The sequence below is a fragment of the Anomaloglossus baeobatrachus genome, chromosome 4, assembly GCF_048569485.1.
Source record: "Anomaloglossus baeobatrachus isolate aAnoBae1 chromosome 4, aAnoBae1.hap1, whole genome shotgun sequence".
Classification (NCBI taxonomy): Eukaryota; Metazoa; Chordata; class Amphibia; order Anura; family Aromobatidae; genus Anomaloglossus; species Anomaloglossus baeobatrachus.
In genome coordinates this window covers 702,535,383-702,557,120 of record NC_134356.1, presented here as the reverse complement: position 1 = coordinate 702,557,120, position 21,738 = coordinate 702,535,383, and the positions used below count along the sequence as shown (strand labels likewise).

Below are 21,738 nucleotides of genomic sequence, written 5' to 3'. Positions count from 1 at the left end.
GTTTTACAGCCCGCATATATGTCATCGTCATTTCCTGCAGAACGTTGCGTCCCGTGTCCTATCTTTGACCTGGAGGATGATCTGTCCAGTCCTTTCCGGGAGCGGATCTGCCATGACCGCACCATAGATGGGACCTCATCCACGGGAGCATTGGGGCTGCTGCGGTCCGAGGGGAGATGGTTGTAATTCCTGTAAATATAGGAATGGAAGCGAGGTCTCTTCTTAGGGCGCGGGGTCCGTCTCCAGCCGGTCATTGACGCCTGCATCTACCTGCAGTGTATTCTGTGGAACGCCCCTCTAAGGACCAGTTGACACATTGCATTGGATTTTATACACTGATTACTAAACTGAAAGGGTTTCTACATTTCCACCCGGACGCAGCGTCTGTCCTCTCACGAGATGTTATGCCCGCGGCTGAACCTGCAGATTTAGGGTCCATATATTAATGGGTGGAATCAGAACTGAGTACTGCAACCACATAAACAAACCATTGCACCCCCCCACCCATCTGTAGAGCTTCATTCCATGTGATACAAGGTGTCTGCACAGTGATGAGAGTACCCACATTGATAAGAAGTGCCTGTTTTATTAGCAGCTCTAAGTGGAGCCCCCTGCCGTGGGGGTCCGTTATCAGGTACACCAAGAGGGGAGACATTTTATTACAGAGCAAAGATTTCTCCTCGGTCCCTATAAAGTCCATCCTAGACTTCATGCTAAGGAGTCATCAGTTCTTCGCCTGCTACACCAAGCAAGCACAGCTCACAGGAGGTGGCACAGGGCCGGCGAAACGCGTTCACAGCAAATTCAGAGATCACTTCTCTCCTTCTGGGTGGAAGTCGTCGGGGGCAGGTTGAGGTTTCGTTCCGTTGCAGTTACATTCTCAGTTGTAGAGACTGCGGTCAGGGGAGGGGGAGAAGATCATCATCCCAAACTGGGACTCGTCACTGCTCGACACCTAGAGGAACCAAGAAAAGAAGTGTTTACTCTGAAACTGGCTGCTGTGGGAAATGTGAAGCACTGGTTTGTGGAAACGGGATAGGGTACGTGAACAGCAAGCTGGTGTAACCTGATGTCTAGCAAGTAAGAAGCAGGCTGGTGTAACCTGATGTCTAGCAAGTAAGAAGCAGGCTGGTGTAACCTGATGTATAGCAAGTAAGAAGCAGGCTGGTGTAACCTGATGTATAGCAAGTAAGAAGCAGGCTGGTGTAACCTGATGTATAGCACGTAAGAAGCAGGCTAGTGTAACCTAATGTATAGCAAGTAAGAAGCAGGCTGGTGTAACCTGGTGTATAGCACGTAAGAAGCAGGCTAGTGTAACCTGATGTAAAGCAAGTAAGAAGCAGGCTGGTGTAACCTGATGTATAGCAAGTAAGAAGCAGGCTGGTGTAACCTGATGTATAGCACGTAAGAAGCAGGCTAGTGTAACCTGATGTATAGCAAGTAAGAAGCAGGCTGGTGTAACCTGATGTATAGCAAGTAAGAAACAGGCTGGTGTAACCTGATGTATAGCATGTAAGAAGCAGGCTGGTGTAACCTGATGTATAGCAGGTAAGAAGCAGGCTGGTGTAACCTGATGACCTGATGTATAGCAAGTAAGAAGCAGGCTGGTGTAACCTGATGTATAGCAAGTAAGAAGCAGGCTGGTGTAACCTGATGTATAGCAAGTAAGAAGCAGGCTGGTGTAACCTGATGTATAGCAAGTAAGAAGCAGGCTAGGGTACGTGAACAGCAACCTGGTGTAACCTGATGTATAGCAAGTAAGAAGCAGGCTAGTGTAACCTAATGTATAGCAAGTAAGAAGCAGGCTGGTGTAACCTGGTGTATAGCACGTAAGAAGCAGGCTAGTGTAACCTGATGTAAAGCAAGTAAGAAGCAGGCTGGTGTAACCTGATGTATAGCAAGTAAGAAGCAGGCTGGTGTAACCTGATGTATAGCACGTAAGAAGCAGGCTAGTGTAACCTGATGTATAGCAAGTAAGAAGCAGGCTGGTGTAACCTGATGTATAGCAAGTAAGAAACAGGCTGGTGTAACCTGATGTATAGCATGTAAGAAGCAGGCTGGTGTAACCTGATGTATAGCAGGTAAGAAGCAGGCTGGTGTAACCTGATGTATAGCAGGTAAGAAGCAGGCTGGTGTAACCTGATGTATAGCAGGTAAGAAGCAGGCTGTGTAACCTGATGTATAGCAACTAAGAAGCAGGCTCGTGTAACCTGATGTATAGCAAGTAAGAAGCAGGCTAGTGTAACCTGATGTATAGCAAGTAAGAAGCAGGCTGGTGTAACCTGATGTAGAGCAAGTAAGAAGCAGGCTGGTGTAACCTGATGTAGAGCAAGTAAGAAGCAGGCTGGTGTAACCTGATGTAGAGCAAGTAAGAAGCAGGCTGGTGTAACCTGATGTAGAGCAAGTAAGAAGCAGGCTGGTGTAACCTGATTTATAGCAAGTAAGAAACAGGCTGGTGTAACATGATATATGGAGCATGAAGAGCAGGCTGGTGTAACCTGATGTATAGAAAGTAAGAAGCAGGCTGGTGTAACCTGATGTATAGAAAGTAAGAAGCAGGCTGGTGTAACCTGGTATATGGAACATGAAGAGCAGGCTGGTGTAACCTGATGTATAGCAAGTAAGAAACAGGCTGGTGTAACATGATATATTGAGCATGAAGAGCAGGCTGGTATAACCCTATGTAAGGACTGTGAAGCATATGCTTCTTTAACCGGAGGGAAATGGGGAAAAACAGGCTCATGTAAACATTACATAGGGATTGTACAGAGCAGGCTGGTGTAACCTGATATATGGAAAATGAGGCGCAGGCTGATGTTACCTGGAGCATGGAACGTGAAGCGTGTGGAGGCTGAAGTAACCCAGAACATGAAGCATGTGGAGGCTGATGTAACCCGGAGCATGGAACACGTGTGGAGGCTGATGTATCCCGGAGTACGGAACATGAAGCGTGTGGAGGCTGATGTAAACCGGAACACAGAACGTGAAGCGTGTGGAGGCTGATGTAACCCGGAGCACAGAACGTGAAGCATGTGGAGCCTGATGTAACCCGGAGCACAGAACGTCAAGCGTGTGGAGGCTGATGTAACCCGGAGCACAGAACGTGAAGCATGTGGAGGCTGATGAAACCCAGAGCACAGAACGTGATGCGTGTGGAGGCTGATGTAACCCGGAGCACAGAACGTGAAGCATGTGGAGGCTGATGAAACCCGGAGCACAGAACGTGATGCGTGTGGAGGCTGATGTATCCCGGAGCACGGAACGTGAAGTGTGTGGAAGCTGATGTAACCCGGAGAACGGAACATGAAACGTGGAGGCTGATGTAAGCCGGAGAACGGAACGTGAAGCATGTTGTACGTGAGAAGGATGGTGTAATTCAGAGTACGGAACTTGAGTATGAAGGCTAGTGTAACCCGGAGTGCTGAACGTGAGGCTCATGGAGGCTGGTGTAACCAGGAATGCGAGGAGCCTGGTGTACCATGAAATGTGAGGAGTATGGAGGCTGGCTTAACCTGGAGCATGGAGGCTAGTGTAACACAGAGCGCAGAATTATAGAAGCATGGAGGCTGGTGTAACCAGAAGCGCGGAACGTGAGGAGCATGGAAGCTGGTGTAACCAGGAGCGCTGAACGTGAGGAGCATGGAGGCTGGTGTAACCAGGAGCGCTGAATGTGAGGAGCATGGAGGCTGATGGATTGTGAGGAGCATGGAGGCTGATGGATTGTGAGGAGCATGGAGGCTGGTGTAACCAGGAGCACTGAATGTGAGGAGCATGGCGGCTGGTGTAACCAGGAGCGCTGAACGTGAGGAGCATGGAGGCTGGTGTAACCAGGAGCGCTGAATGTGAGGAGCATGGAGGCTGATGGATTGTGAGTAGCATGGAGGCAGATGGAATGTGAGAGCATGGAGGCTGGTGTAACCAGGAGTATGTAACGTGAGGAGCATGGAGGCTAGTGTAACCAGGAGTGCTGAACGTGAGGAGCATGGCGGCTGGTGTAACCAGGAGCGCTGAACGTGAGGAGCATGGAGACTGGTGTAACCAGGAGTGTGTAACGTGAGGAGCATGGAGGCTGGTGTAACCAGGAGCACTGAACGTGAGGAGCATGGAGGCTAGTTAGTGTAACCAGGAGCGCTGAACGTGAGGAGCATGGAGGCTGATGGATTGTGAGGAGCATGGAGGCTGGTGTAACCAGGAGTGTGTAACGTGAGGAGCATGGAGACTGGTGTAACCAGGAGTGTGTAACGTGAGGAGCATGGAGGCTAGTGTAACCAGGAGTGTGTAACGTGAGGAGCATGGAGACTGGTGTAACCAGGAGTGTGTAACGTGAGGAGCATGGAGGCTAGTGTAACCAGGAGTGTGTAACGTGAGGAGCATGGAGGCTGGTGTAACCAGGAGCACTGAATGTGAGGAGCATGGAGGCTAGTTAGTGTAACCAGGAGCGTTGAACGTGAGGAGTATGGAGGCTGATGGATTGTGAGGAGCATTGAGGCTAGTGTAACCAGGAGTGTGTAACGTGAGGAGCATTGAGGCTAGTGTAACCAGGAGTGTGTAACGTGAGGAGCATGGAGGCTGGTGTAACCAGGAGCACTGAATGTGAGGAGCATGGAGGCTAGTTAGTGTAACCAGGAGCGTTGAACGTGAGGAGTATGGAGGCTGATGGATTGTGAGGAGCATTGAGGCTAGTGTAACCAGGAGTGTGTAACGTGAGGAGCATTGAGGCTAGTGTAACCAGGAGTGTGTAATGTGAGGAGCATGGAGGCTGGTGTAACCAGGAGCACTGAACGTGAGGAGCATGGAGGCTAGTTAGTGTAACCAGGAGCGCTGAACGTGAGGAGCATGGAGGCTGATGGATTGTGAGGAGCATGGAGGCTGATGGAATGTGAGAGCATGGAGACTGGTGTAACCAGGAGTGTGTAACGTGAGGAGCATGGAGACTGGTGTAACCAGGAGTGTGTAACATGAGGAGCATGGAGACTGGTGTAACCAGGAGTGTGTAACGTGAGGAGCATGGAGGCTGGTGTAACCAGGAGCGCTGAATGTGAGGAGCATGGAGGCTGATGGATTGTGAGGAGCATGGAGGCTGATGGATTGTGAGGAGCATGGAGGCTGGTGTAACCAGGAGCACTGAATGTGAGGAGCATGGCGGCTGGTGTAACCAGGAGCGCTGAACGTGAGGAGCATGGAGGCAGGTGTAACCAGGAGCGCTGAATGTGAGGAGCATGGAGGCTGATGGATTGTGAGTAGCATGGAGGCAGATGGAATGTGAGAGCATGGAGGCTGGTGTAACCAGGAGTATGTAACGTGAGGAGCATGGAGGCTAGTGTAACCAGGAGCGCTGAACGTGAGGAGCATGGCGGCTGGTGTAACCAGGAGCGCTGAACGTGAGGAGCATGGAGACTGGTGTAACCAGGAGTGTGTAACGTGAGGAGCATGGAGGCTGGTGTAACCAGGAGCACTGAACGTGAGGAGCATGGAGGCTAGTTAGTGTAACCAGGAGCGCTGAACGTGAGGAGCATGGAGGCTGATGGATTGTGAGGAGCATGGAGGCTGGTGTAACCAGGAGTGTGTAACGTGAGGAGCATGGAGACTGGTGTAACCAGGAGTGTGTAACGTGAGGAGCATGGAGGCTAGTGTAACCAGGAGTGTGTAACGTGAGGAGCATGGAGACTGGTGTAACCAGGAGTGTGTAACGTGAGGAGCATGGAGGCTAGTGTAACCAGGAGTGTGTAACGTGAGGAGCATGGAGACTGGTGTAACCAGGAGTGTGTAACGTGAGGAGCATGGAGGCTGGTGTAACCAGGAGCACTGAATGTGAGGAGCATGGAGGCTAGTTAGTGTAACCAGGAGCGTTGAACGTGAGGAGTATGGAGGCTGATGGATTGTGAGGAGCATTGAGGCTAGTGTAACCAGGAGTGTGTAACGTGAGGAGCATTGAGGCTAGTGTAACCAGGAGTGTGTAATGTGAGGAGCATGGAGGCTGGTGTAACCAGGAGCACTGAACGTGAGGAGCATGGAGGCTAGTTAGTGTAACCAGGAGCGCTGAACGTGAGGAGCATGGAGGCTGATGGATTGTGAGGAGCATGGAGGCTGATGGAATGTGAGAGCATGGAGACTGGTGTAACCAGGAGTGTGTAACGTGAGGAGCATGGAGACTGGTGTAACCAGGAGTGTGTAACATGAGGAGCATGGAGACTGGTGTAACCAGGAGTGTGTAACGTGAGGAGCATGGAGGCTGGTGTAACCAGGAGCACTGAATGTGAGGAGCATGGAGACTGGTGTAACCAGGAGCACTGAACGTGAGGAGCATGGAGGCTAGTTACTGTAACAAGGAGCGCTGAATGTGAGGAGTATGGAGGCTGATGGAATGTGAGGCGTATGGAGGCTGATGGATTGTGAGGAGCATGGAGGCTGGTGTAACCAGGAGCGCTGAATGTGAGGAGCATGGCGGCTGGTGTGACCAGGAGCGTGAGACATGTAACATGGTGTATGGAACGTGTTACCTCCAGTACAGTACAGGGGTGCAGAAATCATGAAGTGTATGCTCGGATAAACCAGAAGCAATGTGAGAGTCCCAGTATTGAGGCGAAGGGCGCTTGTTGTTGATCCCTCCTCTAGATACCAGCTGTGCGTGTTATCTGCTCCCCCCATCAGAAAACATGGATGCTCGGTGTTGGCTCCTCCCACAGGACACCCAACAGCAGGTGTCATTACAGGCCAGTACGGTGGCGTCGCTCACCTGGTGTCAGCATCCTAAACCGCTCATGCTTCCTATCCGTTCCAGCTTCATCCCAAAACATCCGCGGCTGGTGCCAGATTTCTTTGTGCGACCTCTAAACTTCTTCTGATTGTTCATGAAGTCGCTGAAGAGCCGAAGCCAAGCGCGATTGGGGGGCATCTGTGCCGAATCTGGGGAAAGCAGGGCATCCCGAGGACGAGGCCCAGAAGGAGGAACGCCCAATTCTTCCATAGTGTCTAAGAGCACCTGCTCCTCCGAGGATGAGAGGTCTTGTGATAGAAGCTCGATAAGAGACTGCGGAGGGACAAAAAGAGACAAAAGGCGAGAGGATGAGACTGGAGACGACAGAAAGAGACGAGAGAAAGAGGCGGGAGGCGAGAGGTTGAGACGGGAGGCGAGAGGATGAGATGGGAGGGTGAGACGGGAGGCGAGAGGTTGAGACGGGAGGCGAGAGGAGGAGACGGGAGGCGAGAGGAGGAGACGGGAGGCGAAAGGAGGAGACGGGAGGCGAGAGGAGGAGACGGGAGGCGAGAGGAGGAGACGGGAGGCGAGAGGAGGAGACGGGAGGAGGAGACTGGAGGCGAAAGGGTGAGACGGGAGGAGGAGACGGGAGGTGAGACGGAAGGCGAGAGGAGGAGACGGAAGGCGAGAGGAGGAGACGGAAGGCGAGAGGAGGAGGGGGGAGACGGGAGGCGAAAGGATGAGACGGGAGGCGAAAGGAGGAGACGGGAGGCGAGAGGAGGAGACGGGAGGCGAGAGGAGGAGACGGGAGGCGAGAGGATGAGACGGGAGGCGAGAGGATGAGACGGGAGGCGAGAGGATGAGACGGGAGGCGAGAGGAGGAGACGGATGAGACGGGAGACGAGAGAATGAGACGGGAGACGAGAGGGTGAGATGAGAGGATGAGGCGAGAGGATGCGACAAGAGATGAGAGGATGATACGAGAGGATGAGACGGGAGGCGAGGGAAAAAGACGGGAGGTGAGCGGATGAGACGAGAGGATGAGAGAGGAGATGAGAGAAAATGAGACAGGAGGCGAGAAAAAGACGGGAGGTGAGAGGATGAGACGGGAGGCGAGGGACAGAGACGGGAGGCGAGAGGATGAGATGAGACGGGAGGTGAGAGGGTAATACGGGAGGCGAGAAGAGGAGACAGGAGTCGAGAGGAGGAGGAGACGGGGAAGCGAGAGGAGGAGACGGGGGCGAGAGGAGGAGACGGGGGGCGAGAGGAGGAGACGGGAGGCGAGAGGAGGAGGCGGAAGGCAAGAGGAGGAGGCGGAAGGCAAGAGAAGGAGGCGGCAGGCGAGAGGAGGAGGAGGAGGTGGGAGTCGAGAGAGGACGAGACGGGAGTCGAGAGAGGATGAGAGGGTCGGCCTCAGCGCAGACACGTGCGATATATATATTGTATATACTATATTGTGTCTCCTCCCCATATACATCCTGTATATACCGGACACCTTTCCTTCCCATGTACATCTCGTATGTACCGGACACGTCCCCTCCCCATATACATCCGGTATAAACTGGAAATGTCCCCTCCCCGTATACATCCCGTATATACCGGACACGTGCCCTCCCCGTATACATCCCGTATATACTGGACACGTCCCCTCCCCATATACATCCGGTATAAACTGGAAATGTCCCCTCTCCGTATACATCCCGTATATACCTGACACGTCCCCTCCCCGTATACATCTCGTATATACCAGACACGTCCCCTCCCCATATACATCCTGTATATACCGGACACGTGCCCTCCCCGTATACATCCCGTATATACTGGACACGTCCTCTCCCCGTATACATCCCGTATATACCGGACACGTACCTCCCCGTATACATCCCGTATATACTGGACACGTCCCCTCCCCGTATACATCCCGTATATACCGGACACGTCCCCTCCCCGTATACATCCCGTATATACCGGACACGTCCCCTCCCCGTATACATCCTCTATATACCTGACACGTCCCCTCCCCGTATACATCCCGTATATACCGGACACGTGCCCTCCCCGTATACATCCCGTATATACCGGACACGTCCCCTCCCCGTATACATCCCGTATATACCGGACACGTCCCCTCCCCGTATACATCCCGTATATACCAGACACGTCCCCTCCCCGTATACATCCCGTATATACCTGACACGTCCCCTCCCCGTATACATCTCGTATATACCAGACACGTCCCCTCCCCGTATACATCCTGTATATACCGGACACGTGCCCTCCCCGTATACATCCCGTATATACTGGACACATGCCCTCCCCGTATACATCCCGTATATACCTGACATGTCCCCTCCCCGTATACATCCCGTATATACCTGACACGTCCCCTCCCCGTATACATCCCGTATATACCGGACACGTCCCCTCCCTGTATACATCGCGTATATACCGGACACGTCCCCTCCCCGTATACATCCCGCATATACCTGACACGTCCCCTCCCCGTATACATCCCGTTTATACCAGACACGTCCCCTCCCCGTATACATCCCGTATATACCTGACACGTCCCCTCCCCGTATACATCCCGTATATACCTGACACGTTCCCTCCCCGTATACATCCCGTATATATCAGACACGTCCCCTCCCCGTATACATCCCGTATATACCGGACACGTTCCCTCTCCGTATACATCCCGTATATACCGGACACGTCCCCTCCCGTATACATCCCGTATATACCGGACACGTCCCCTCCCCGTATACATCCCGTATATACCTGACATGTCCCCTCCCCGTATACATCCCGTATATACCGGACACGTTCCCTCCCCGTATACATCCCGTATATACCTGACACGTTCCCTCCCCGTATACATCCCGTATATATCAGACACGTCCCCTCCCCGTATACATCCCGTATATACCTGACACGTCCCCTCCCCGTATACATCCCGTATATACCGGACACGTCCCCTCCCCGTATACATCCCGTATATACCGGACACGTCCCCTCCCCGTATACATCCCGTATATACCTGACATGTCCCCTCCCCGTATACATCCCGTATATACCGGACACGTTCCCTCCCCGTATACATCCCGTATATACCTGACATGTCCCCTCCCCGTATACATCCCGTATATACCAGACATGTCTCCCCGTATACATCCCGTATATACCGGACACGTCCCCTCCACGTATACATCCCGTATATACCTGACACGTCCCCTCCCCGTATACATCCCGTATATACCGGACACGTCCCCTCCCCGTATACATCCTGTATATACCTGACACGTTCCCTCCCCGTATACATCCCGTATATACCGGACACGTTCCCTCCCCGTATAGATCCCGTATATACCAGACACGTCCTCTCCCCGTATACATCCTGTATATACCTGACACGTTCCCTCCCCGTATACATCCTGTATATACCTGACACGTTCCCTCCCCGTATACATCCCGTATATACCGGACACGTTCCCTCCCCGTATAGATCCCGTATATACCAGACACGTCCTCTCCCCGTATACATCCTGTATATACCTGACACGTTCCCTCCCCGTATATATCCCGTATATACCAGACACGTCCTCTCCCCGTATACATCCCGTATATACCGGACACGTTCCCTCCCCGTATACATCCCGTATATATACCTGACACGTTCCCTCCCCGTATACATCCCGTATATACCGGACACGTCCCCTCCCCGTATACATCCCGTATATACCAGACACGTCCCCTCCCCGTATACATCCCGTATATACCGGACACGTCTCCTCCCCGTATACATCCCGTATATACTGGACACGTTCCCTCCCCGTATACATCCCGTATATATACCTGACACGTTCCCTCCCCGTATACATCCCGTATATACCGGACACGTCCCCTCCCCGTATACATCCCGTATATACCAGACACGTCCCCTCCCCGTATACATCCCGTATATACCGGACACGTCTCCTCCCCGTATACATCCCGTATATACTGGACACGTTCCCTCCCCGTATACATCCCGTATATATACCGGACACGTCTCCTCCCCGTATACATCCCGTATATACCGGACACGTTCCCTCCCCGTATACATCCCGTATATATACCGGACACGTCTCCTCCCCGTATACATCCCGTATATACCGGACACGTTCCCTCCCCGTATACATCCCGTATATACCTGACACGTCCCCTCCCCGTATACATCCCGTATATACCGGACACGTCCCTCCCCCCGTATATATTATGCACCTGACTTCATATTCCGTCCCCCCACATTGGACCCTATACGCCCTAGTCACTATATACAGTATATATATACACGCGGCTGCCCGTACCTTCAGCTGCTTGAGTTGGGGGGCCGGTCTGCTGGAGACCCCCACGATGATTAGGGTCATCACGGTGAGTGCGGAGAGCCTCTTCATCCTCAGCGGTCTGTGCCGGGGTGCTGTCAGGTGACGGGCGCTGCTGGGGTCCGGTACTCGGGGTTGGGGTCCGGTACTCAGGGTGGGGGTCCGGTACTCGGGGTGGGGGTCTGTCCTGCTGGATCAGGACTGGTCAAATCTGAGGACGAGCACTGGGAGCCGACATATATAGAGGGGAAGACGGGGGGAGCGTCACCTAGGGAGACCCTCGCAGCCAGTACAGGGGGCTCAGGAATGTCCCCCCTCCATCCATCACCCCACACAATCCCCCCTTAGCAACTAGCTGAGGAATCGACGTAATCTGCGGAGGCAACGATGAATGAACAGCAGCTGAATGCAGGACGTGTCAGTAACAAGTCACCTGTGCTCAGGACGTGTCAGTAACAAGTCACCTGTGCTCAGGACGTGTCAGTAACAAGTCACCTGTGCTCAGGACGTGTCAGTAACAAGTCACCTGTGCTCAGGACGTGTCAGTAAGAGGTCACCTGTGCACAGGACGTGTCAGTAACAAGTCACCTGTGCTCAGGACATGTCAGTAACAAGTCACCTGTGCTCAGGACGTGTCAGTAAGAGGTCACCTGTGCTCAGGACGTGTCAGTAACAAGTCACCTGTGCTCAGGACGTGTCAGTAACAAGTCACCTGTGCTCATGACGTGTCAGTAACAAGTCACCTGTGCACAGGACGTGTCAGTACCAAGTCACCTGTGCTCAGCACGTGTCAGTAACAAGTCACCTGTGCACAGGACGTGTCAGTAACAAGTCACCTGTGCTCAGGACGTGTCAGTAACAAGTCACCTGTGCTCAGGACGTGTCAGTAACAAGTCACCAGTGCACAGGACGTGTCAGTAAGAGGTCACCTGTGCACAGGACGTGTCAGTAACAAGTCACCTGTGCTCAGGACGTGTCAGTAACAAGTCACCTGTGCTCAGGACATGTCAGTAACAAGTCACCTGTGCTCAGGACGTGTCAGTAACAAGTCACCTGTGCTCAGGACATGTCAGTAACAAGTCACCTGTGCTCAGGACGTGTCAGTAACAAGTCACCTGTGCTCAGGACATGTCAGTAACAAGTCACCTGTGCTCAGGACGTGTCAGTAAGAGGTCACCTGTGCTCAGGACGTGTCAGTAAGAGGTCAGCTGTGCACAGGACGTGTCAGTAACAAGTCACCTGTGCTCAGGACGTGTCAGTAACAAGTCACCTGTGCTCATGACGTGTCAGTAACAAGTCACCTGTGCACAGGACGTGTCAGTAACAAGTCACCTGTGCTCAGGACGTGTCAGTAACAAGTCACCTGTGCACAGGACGTGTCAGTAACAAGTCACCTGTGCACAGGACGTGTCAGTAACAAGTCACCTGTGCTCAGGACGTGTCAGTAACAAGTCACCTGTGCTCAGGACGTGTCAGTAACAAGTCACCAGTGCACAGGACGTGTCAGTAAGAGGTCACCTGTGCACAGGACGTGTCAGTAACAAGTCACCTGTGCTCAGGACGTGTCAGTAAGAGGTCACCTGTGCTCAGGACGTGTCAGTAACAAGTCACCTGTGCTCAGGACGTGTCAGTAACAAGTCACCTGTGCTCAGGACGTGTCAGTAACAAGTCACCTGTGCTCAGGACATGTCAGTAACAAGTCACCTGTGCTCAGGACGTGTCAGTAACAAGTCACCTGTGCTCAGGACGTGTCAGTAACAAGTCACCTGTGCTTAGGACGTGTCAGTAAGAGGTCACCTGTGGTCAGGACGTGTCAGTAACAAGTTACCTGTGCTCAGGACGTGTCAGTAACAAGTCACCTGTGCTCAGGACGTGTCAGTAACAAGTCACCTGTGCTCATGACGTGTCAGTGACAAGTCACCTGTGCACAGGACGTGTCAGTAACAAGTCACCTGTGCTCAGGACGTGTCAGTAACAAGTCACCAGTGCACAGGACGTGTCAGTAACAAGTCACCTGTGCTCAGGACGTGTCAGTAACAAGTCACGTGTGCTCAGGACGTGTCAGTAACAAGTCACCTGTGCTCAGGACGTGTCAGTAACAAGTCACCTGTGCACAGGACGTGTCAGTAAGAGGTCACCTGTGCTCAGGACGTGTCAGTAACAAGTCACCTGTGCTCAGGACATGTCAGTAACAAGTCACCTGTGCTTAGGACGTGTCAGTAAGAGGTCACCTGTGCTCAGGACGTGTCAGTAACAAGTCACCTGTACACAGGACGTGTCAGTAACAAGTCACCTGTGCACAGGACGTGTCAGTAACAAGTCACCTGTGCTCAGGACGTGTCAGTAAGAGGTCACCTGTGCTCAAGACGTGTCAATAACAAGTCACCTGTGCACAGGACGTGTCAGTAACAAGTCACCTGTGCTCAGGATGTGTCAGTAAGAGGTCACCTGTGCTCAGGACGTGTCAGTAACAAGTCACCTGTGCACAGGACGTGTCAGTAACAAGTCACCTGTGCTCAAGACGTGTCACTAACAAGTCACCTGTGCTCAGGACGTGTCAGTAAGAGATCACCTGTGCTCAGGACGTGTCAGTAAGAGGTCACCTGTGCACAGGACTTGTCAGTAACAAGTCACCTGTGCACAGGTCGTGTCAGTAAGAGGTCACCTGTGCTCATGACGTGTCAGTAACAAGTCACCTGTGCACACGACGTGTCAGTAACAAGTCACCTGTGCTTAGCACGTGTCAGTAAGAGATCACCTGTGCTCAGGACGTGTCAGTAACAAGTCACCTGTACACAGGACGTGTCAGTAACAAGTCACCTGTGCTCAGGACGTGTCAGTAACAAGTCACCTGTGCACAGGACATGTCAGTAAGAGGTCACCTGTGCTCAGGACGTGTCAGTAACAAGTCACCTGTGCACTGAACGTGTCAGTAACAAGTCACCTGTGCTCAGGACGTGTCAGTAACAAGTCACCTGTGCTCAGGACGTGTCAGTAACAAGTCACCTGTGCACAGGACGTGTCAGTAAGAGGTCACCTGTGGTCAGGACGTGTCAGTAACAAGTCACCTGTGCTCAGGACGTGTCAGTAAGAGGTCACCTGTGCTCAGGACGTGTCAGTAAGAGGTCACCTGTGCTCAGAACGTGTCAGTAACAAGTCACCTGTGCTCAGGACGTGTCAGTAACAAGTCACCTGTGCTCAGGACGTGTCAGTAACAAGTCACCTGTGCACAGGACGTGTCAGTAAGAGGTCACCTGTGGTCAGGACGTGTCAGTAACAAGTTACCTGTGCTCAGGACGTGTCAGTAACAAGTCACCTGTGCTCAGGACGTGTCAGTAACAAGTCACCTGTGCTCATGACGTGTCAGTGACAAGTCACCTGTGCACAGGACGTGTCAGTAACAAGTCACCTGTGCACAGGACGTGCCAGTAAGAGGTCACCTGTGCTCAGGACGTGTCAGTAACAAGTCACCAGTGCACAGGACGTGTCAGTAACAAGTCACCTGTGCTCAGGACATGTCAGTAACAAGTCACGTGTGCTCAGGACGTGTCAGTAACAAGTCACCTGTGCTCAGGACGTGTCAGTAACAAGTCACCTGTGCACAGGACGTGTCAGTAAGAGGTCACCTGTGCTCAGGACGTGTCAGTAACAAGTCACCTGTGCTCAGGACATGTCAGTAACAAGTCACCTGTGCTTAGGACGTGTCAGTAAGAGGTCACCTGTGCTCAGGACGTGTCAGTAACAAGTCACCTGTACACAGGACGTGTCAGTAACAAGTCACCTGTACACAGGACGTGTCAGTAACAAGTCACCTGTACACAGGACGTGTCAGTAACAAGTCACCTGTGCACAGGACGTGTCAGTAACAAGTCACCTGTGCTCAGGACGTGTCAGTAACAACTCACCTGTGCACAGGACATGTCAGTAACAAGTCACCTGTGCTCAGGACATGTCAGTAACAAGTCACCTGTGCACAGGACGTGTCAGTAACAAGTCACCTGTGCACAGGACGTGTCAGTAACAAGTCACCTGTGCACAGGACGTGTCAGTAACAAGTCACCTGTGCACAGGATGTGTCAGTAACAAGTCACCTGTGCTCAGGACGTGTCAGTAAGAGGTCACCTGTGCTCATGACGTGTCAGTAAGAGGTCACCTGTGCACAGGACTTGTCAGTAACAAGTCACCTGTGCACATGTCGTGTCAGTAACAAGTCACCTGTGCACAGGACGTGTCAGTAAGAAGTCACCTGTGCTCATGACGTGTCAGTAACAAGTCACCTGTGCACAGGTCGTGTCAGTAACAAGTCACCTGTGCACAGGACGTGTCAGTAAGAGGTCACCTGTGCTCAGGACGTGTCAGTAACAAGTCACCTGTGCTCAGGACGTGTCAGTAAGAGGTCACCTGTGCTTAGCACGTGTCAGTAAGAGGTCACCTCTGCTCAGGACGTATCAGTAACAAGTCACCTGTGCACAGGACGTGTCAGTAAGAGGTCACCTGTGCTCAGGACGTGTCAGTAACAAGTCACCTGTGCTCAGGACATGTCAGTAACAAGTCACCTGTGCTTAGGACGTGTCAGTAAGAGGTCACCTGTGCTCAGGACGTGTCAGTAACAAGTCACCTGTACACAGGACGTGTCAGTAACAAGTCACCTGTACACAGGACGTGTCAGTAACAAGTCACCTGTACACAGGACGTGTCAGTAACAAGTCACCTGTGCACAGGACGTGTCAGTAACAAGTCACCTGTGCTCAGGACGTGTCAGTAACAACTCACCTGTGCACAGGACATGTCAGTAACAAGTCACCTGTGCTCAGGACATGTCAGTAACAAGTCACCTGTGCACAGGGCGTGTCAGTAACAAGTCACCTGTGCACAGGACGTGTCAGTAACAAGTCACCTGTGCACAGGACGTGTCAGTAACAAGTCACCTGTGCACAGGATGTGTCAGTAACAAGTCACCTGTGCTCAGGACGTGTCAGTAACAGGTCACCTGTGCTCAGGACGTGTCAGTAAGAGGTCACCTGTGCACAGGACTTGTCAGTAACAAGTCACCTGTGCACATGTCGTGTCAGTAACAAGTCACCTGTGCACAGGACGTGTCAGTAAGAAGTCACCTGTGCTCATGACGTGTCAGTAACAAGTCACCTGTGCACAGGTCGTGTCAGTAACAAGTCACCTGTGCACAGGACGTGTCAGTAAGAGGTCACCTGTGCTCAGGACGTGTCAGTAACAAGTCACCTGTGCTCAGGACGTGTCAGTAAGAGGTCACCTGTGCTTAGCACGTGTCAGTAAGAGGTCACCTGTGCTCAGGACGTATCAGTAACAAGTCACCTGTGCACAGGACGTGTCAGTAAGAGGTCACCTGTGCTCAGGACGTGTCAGTAACAAGTCACCTGTGCTCAGGACATGTCAGTAACAAGTCACCTGTGCTTAGGACGTGTCAGTAAGAGGTCACCTGTGCTCAGGACGTGTCAGTAACAAGTCACCTGTACACAGGACGTGTCAGTAACAAGTCACCTGTACACAGGACGTGTCAGTAACAAGTCACCTGTACACAGGACGTGTCAGTAACAAGTCACCTGTGCACAGGACGTGTCAGTAACAAGTCACCTGTGCTCAGGACGTGTCAGTAACAACTCACCTGTGCACAGGACATGTCAGTAACAAGTCACCTGTGCTCAGGACATGTCAGTAACAAGTCACCTGTGCACAGGGCGTGTCAGTAACAAGTCACCTGTGCACAGGACGTGTCAGTAACAAGTCACCTGTGCACAGGACGTGTCAGTAACAAGTCACCTGTGCACAGGATGTGTCAGTAACAAGTCACCTGTGCTCAGGACGTGTCAGTAAGAGGTCACCTGTGCTCAGGACGTGTCAGTAAGAGGTCACCTGTGCACAGGACTTGTCAGTAACAAGTCACCTGTGCACATGTCGTGTCAGTAACAAGTCACCTGTGCACAGGACGTGTCAGTAAGAAGTCACCTGTGCTCATGACGTGTCAGTAACAAGTCACCTGTGCTCAGGACGTGTCAGTAACAAGTCACCTGTGCTCAGGACGTGTCAGTAAGATGTCACCTGTGCACAGGACGAGCAGAGTGAAGGCAGATAGCCGTAACGTACATGACTGAGGCAGTGATAGATCCAGGAAAGGGTTAAGGAGTAAGGGATGGGGTTTTTACCTAAGGAATGTGGTGGGGGGTCAGCGAGCAGGAGGAGAGATGGGGGGCAGGGGCCATATAAGAAATAGGTCCCATGTTAAGGTGTCATTCCTTTGTCCTGGACTCAAAGACTGAACCAGCAGTATGGATGCCTTGCTGAAGACTGTTCAGGCTGCGGCTTTGACGTGTAGGCCCGAATGGATTCAGGCCCAGCTAGACGAATTGCTGAAGAGTGCCCGGGATACAGCATCTGTCCCTTCTGAACTTTCTGAACATCAAACTCTAAGAAGATCAAGACCTCCTGAGAGACTAACTTCTGAAATGGCCAATAGGACTCACAATAGGATCACAAGTCCTTCTGTTACTTCTAGGAAAAGAGCAAAGCGCAGCACGGCCTCTGATCCTTCTTACAAACCAGGAAGGAAACTACAGTACAAGAATAACAAGGTACAGAGAAAAGAGCCAGATCATCTAACCAGAGAGACACCAAGAAGTGCAAGGAGAAAGTCCAGCTCTACTGAGGTGCCAGCCAGAGAAGCAGCCACACAAGCTACAACTGACGTGACGACAGCCCACCATGAATCCTTAGAACTTCCTCAACAATTTTTGCATCATTCTAGAGGACATCATACGGCCTCACCCCAGGAACTGAACCAACACGGGGGGATGGGCTTAGGACACACAACATTTCCGGATCCGGGTTCTCATTACACGAGGAGTGGTAGGAATCCAAAAAGACAACTGCGCAAAAGTACTTTAACCAGACAAAGACTTCATCGGCGGCTCAGGATGTGAGTCAGGCAATAAATCTACAGCTACAAGACTCAGAAGAGATTCCAGACAATGACTATGACACAGATAACGACTCCCCACTAGAGGGCAGCAGCACGCAGCACTTCAATAATGAAGGGGCTGTAGAGACTATAACTAATACGTCACGGACGGCTGGTCAACCTAGGACGCAGCCAGGTATTGGTGAGAACACTTTTTCTTGTCCTATATCTAGTGTAACAACACCTGTAATGAGTCCAGTGGGCGCAGTTGGGGGTACAGTTCCCGGCAATGTAGGATGGGATCTTAATTCAGTAGTACAGCAATTAGTGTCAGGGGTTAAGGAGGCTTTGAGTCAGTCTAGCTTACCCATAACTTCTTCTCCTATTGCTGCATGGTGTGGAAATGGTCGCCGGACATCGGAGGTGGTAAGTCAGTCGTGTGCTGATCCAGAGACACAGGAGGACGCAGTAATTTCACAAGGGGTTACATTATCTGATGCAGCAAAAGGAGAATTATATGTATGTTTTGAGGGTCCTCTAGGAATTCATTTGAAACAGGAGGTTAGGAAGAAGATTTGGGCCGACGAATATGTGGAAATATTTTCATTATTGCCCTTAGAAAAATATAACTTGGATAGAGTAAGGTTTGATGAGCGGAAAAGAGAGGAACAAGAAAGACGGTATCGTCTCATCCCCCAAACATTTGCCAATTGGTTCCAGGCTTTTGCCATATTAGCAAGTGTAATAGGCCAAAAAACTCCTGAACATTGCTCTGCCTTATTTTGTTACATGAATTCTATCGGGGAGGCGCACCGTGTGTATGGAGGTTTAGCATGGCTGCGCTATGATGAGCAGTTTCGCCAACGAAAGGCTAGTCGCTAAGGGATTCGTTGGGATCACAAAGATACTGGTTTATGGATGCGTCTCATGACAGCGCCACGTGGGGTTAATCAGCCCTTTCAGGGCTATGTCGGCAGATCATCAGCAATCGGATTGTCGGCAGCAAACAGAAAAGGTTGCTGCTGGCAGTTCAATGATAGCCAGTGCAGATTCGGAAACACATGCAGGTACAGACATGAATGCAGCTTCTGTAGTGGAAACCATAGCCTATCCAAATGCTTTACACAAAATAAAACCCCAACAGCAGAGATTAACCAAAAAGGGGGAAACCCCAATTAGACTCGGGGAGATGGTGGGCTATCTAAGCAGGTACCCAGATAGAAAAGCAGCACAATTGCTGGGGGAGGGTTTCTCAGAAGGTTTTAAGATCCCATCTACTTCAGGCCCATTAACCTGTTCTCGTAACCTTGCTTCAGCTTATACATATTCTCACATTGTCTCCACAAAACTAAACAAAGAAATTGACCTGGGCCGCATGGCAGGCCCATTCCCCAAAATGCCAATAGAAAACTTAAGAGTCTCTCCATTGGGGGTGGTCCCAAAGAAGGAACCCAATAAGTTTAGGCTGATCCATCATCTGTCCTTCCCTCATGGAAGCTCAGTTAATGATGGAATCGATCAGGAACTTTGCACAGTCTCGTATACTTCATTTGATACAGCGATTGCATGGGTTCAGAAGTACGGCAGAGGAGCTTTAATGGCAAAAACAGACATTGAAGCTGCCTTTAGACTCTTACCAGTCCATCCAGAAAGCTTCCATCTCTTGGGTTGTCAGTGGCAGGTTTTATGTAGACTTGTGTTTCCCCATGGGCTGCTCCATCTCTTGGGTTGTCAGTGGCAGGTTTTATGTAGACTTGTGTTTCCCCATGGGCTGCTCCATCTCTTGGGTTGTCAGTGGCAGGGAAGGTTTTATGTAGACTCGTGTTTCCCCATGGGCTGCTCCATCTCATGCTCCTTGTTTGAATCATTTAGCACATTTTTGGAGTGGGTAGTAAAGAAGGAAGCCGGCGTGCGTTCTGTCCTGCATTATCTAGATGATTTCCTATGTATTGGTCCACCAAAGTCATTTGTTTGTGCTTCATTATTGTCAGCGATTCAGTCGGTTTTTAAGCGTTTCGGAGTACCGTTAGCATCAGATAAAACAGAAGGCCCATCTACACTTATCAAATTTTTAGGAATTTTGATTGACAGTGAAGCAATGGAGTGCAGATTACCGGATGACAAGGTCAGTGATCTGCTGGAGGCAGTCAGAGAAGCTAGATCCCACCGTAAGATCAGATTAAAGGATCTACAATCGCTGTTAGGAAAAATGAACTTTGCGTGTCGCATTATTCCAATGGGTAGAGTTTTTTGTAGGCGCCTAGCTGCAGCTACCTCAGGCATAACCTTTCCACATCACTTTGTGCGGCTGGCTAGAACATTAAAGGACGATCTGGCGGTATGGGAACAGTTCTTAATGGAGTTTAATGGAAGGTCATTGTGGATCAGACCACCGGTTTCAAATTTTGATCTAGACATCCACACTGATGCAGCGGGGTCAACTGGTTTTGGTGCATATTGTTCTGGACAGTGGTGTGCAGATAGGTGGCCAGAGAGTTGGAGAAACAATGGGTTAACACGAAACTTAGTACTCCTTGAATTGTTCCCCATAGTGGTTGCTTGTGAAATTTGGTGCAATATTTTCCAAAACCGAAAAGTGAGATTTCATTGTGATAATTTGGGAGTTGTAGAAGTCATCAACAAACAATCAGCTTCTTCCCTGCCTGTTGTTACGTTGCTGCGTCATCTAGTGCTGCGCTGTTTAAAGTCACATTGTCAGATTACAGCTGTGCATGTCCCCGGTGTTTGCAATTCTGTGGCTGATGCTCTGTCTCGTTTTCAGTGGGACAGATTCCGTTCGTTAGCCCCGATGGCAGAGGTACAAGGCAAGAAGTGTCCGGATTTTCTGTGGTCACTGCCAGTGACACCGCATACGCTCTGATAGAACGGTCTGTGGGTGTAAGCACATGGCAGAGGTACCAGTCAGCATGGAGGGAATGGGAAGACTTGTGTGCTCTAGTGGCACATGATGCCAGGTTACATGACAATGTTTCCTTGTTGTTATTTTACATTAGCAGGGCCTTTGTGGACGGTACTTCATTGTCCAGTATTGATAGTAAAATGTCTGGATTAGCTTTTTGGTTTAAGTTGCACGACTTCACTGATTACACAAAGCATTTTTTAGTTAAGCAGGCCCTAAAGGGTTACAGGAAAAGTTGTAAGAAGACCAGAGATAAACGGCGTCCGATTTCTTTCCAGTTATTGCAGCAGATACTGAGTGTACTAGGCCGAGTCTGTAGCAGTCCGTTTGAAGTGTTACTCTTTAGTTGTGCATTCACACTGGCCTTCTTTGGAGCTTTTAGAATCAGCGAGTTAGTGTCGAGTAGCTCCACCAGAAGTGGGGGTCTACAAGCCGAGGACATGCATCAGTACACAGACAGAGGGGGTCTACAAGCTGAGGACATGCATCAGTACACAGACAGACGGGGTCTACAAGCTGAGGACATGCATCAGTACACAGACAGAGGGGGTCTACAAGCTGAGGACATGCATCAGTACACAGACAGACGGGGTCTACAAGCCGAGGACGTGCATCAGTACACAGACAGAGGGGGTCTACAAGCTGAGGACATGCATCAGTACACAGACAGACGGGGTCTACAAGCTGAGGACATGCATCAGTACACAGACAGACGGGGTCTACAAGCCGAGGACGTGCATCAGTACACAGACAGAGGGGGTCTACAAGCTGAGGACATGCATCAGTACACAGACAGAGGGGGTCTACAAGCCGAGGACATGCATCA

The 21,738-nt window shown here is 51.2% G+C and overlaps 1 protein-coding gene across 1 annotated transcript; it reads right to left on the bottom strand.

Moving 5' to 3' along the window:
* Window positions 1-586: 586 nt before the first annotated feature.
* LOC142304422 (C-type natriuretic peptide 3-like) lies at window positions 587-11,257 on the bottom strand. The gene is made up of 3 exons (XM_075346759.1): window positions 11,047-11,257; window positions 6,737-7,030; window positions 587-955 (listed from the first exon to the last, which is right to left on the bottom strand). Exons 1-2 carry the CDS (start codon window positions 11,131-11,133, stop codon window positions 6,743-6,745), a joined length of 375 nt encoding a protein of 124 aa, XP_075202874.1. The 5' UTR covers window positions 11,134-11,257; the 3' UTR covers window positions 587-955; window positions 6,737-6,742.
* Between the last annotated feature and the right edge of the window lie 10,481 nt (window positions 11,258-21,738).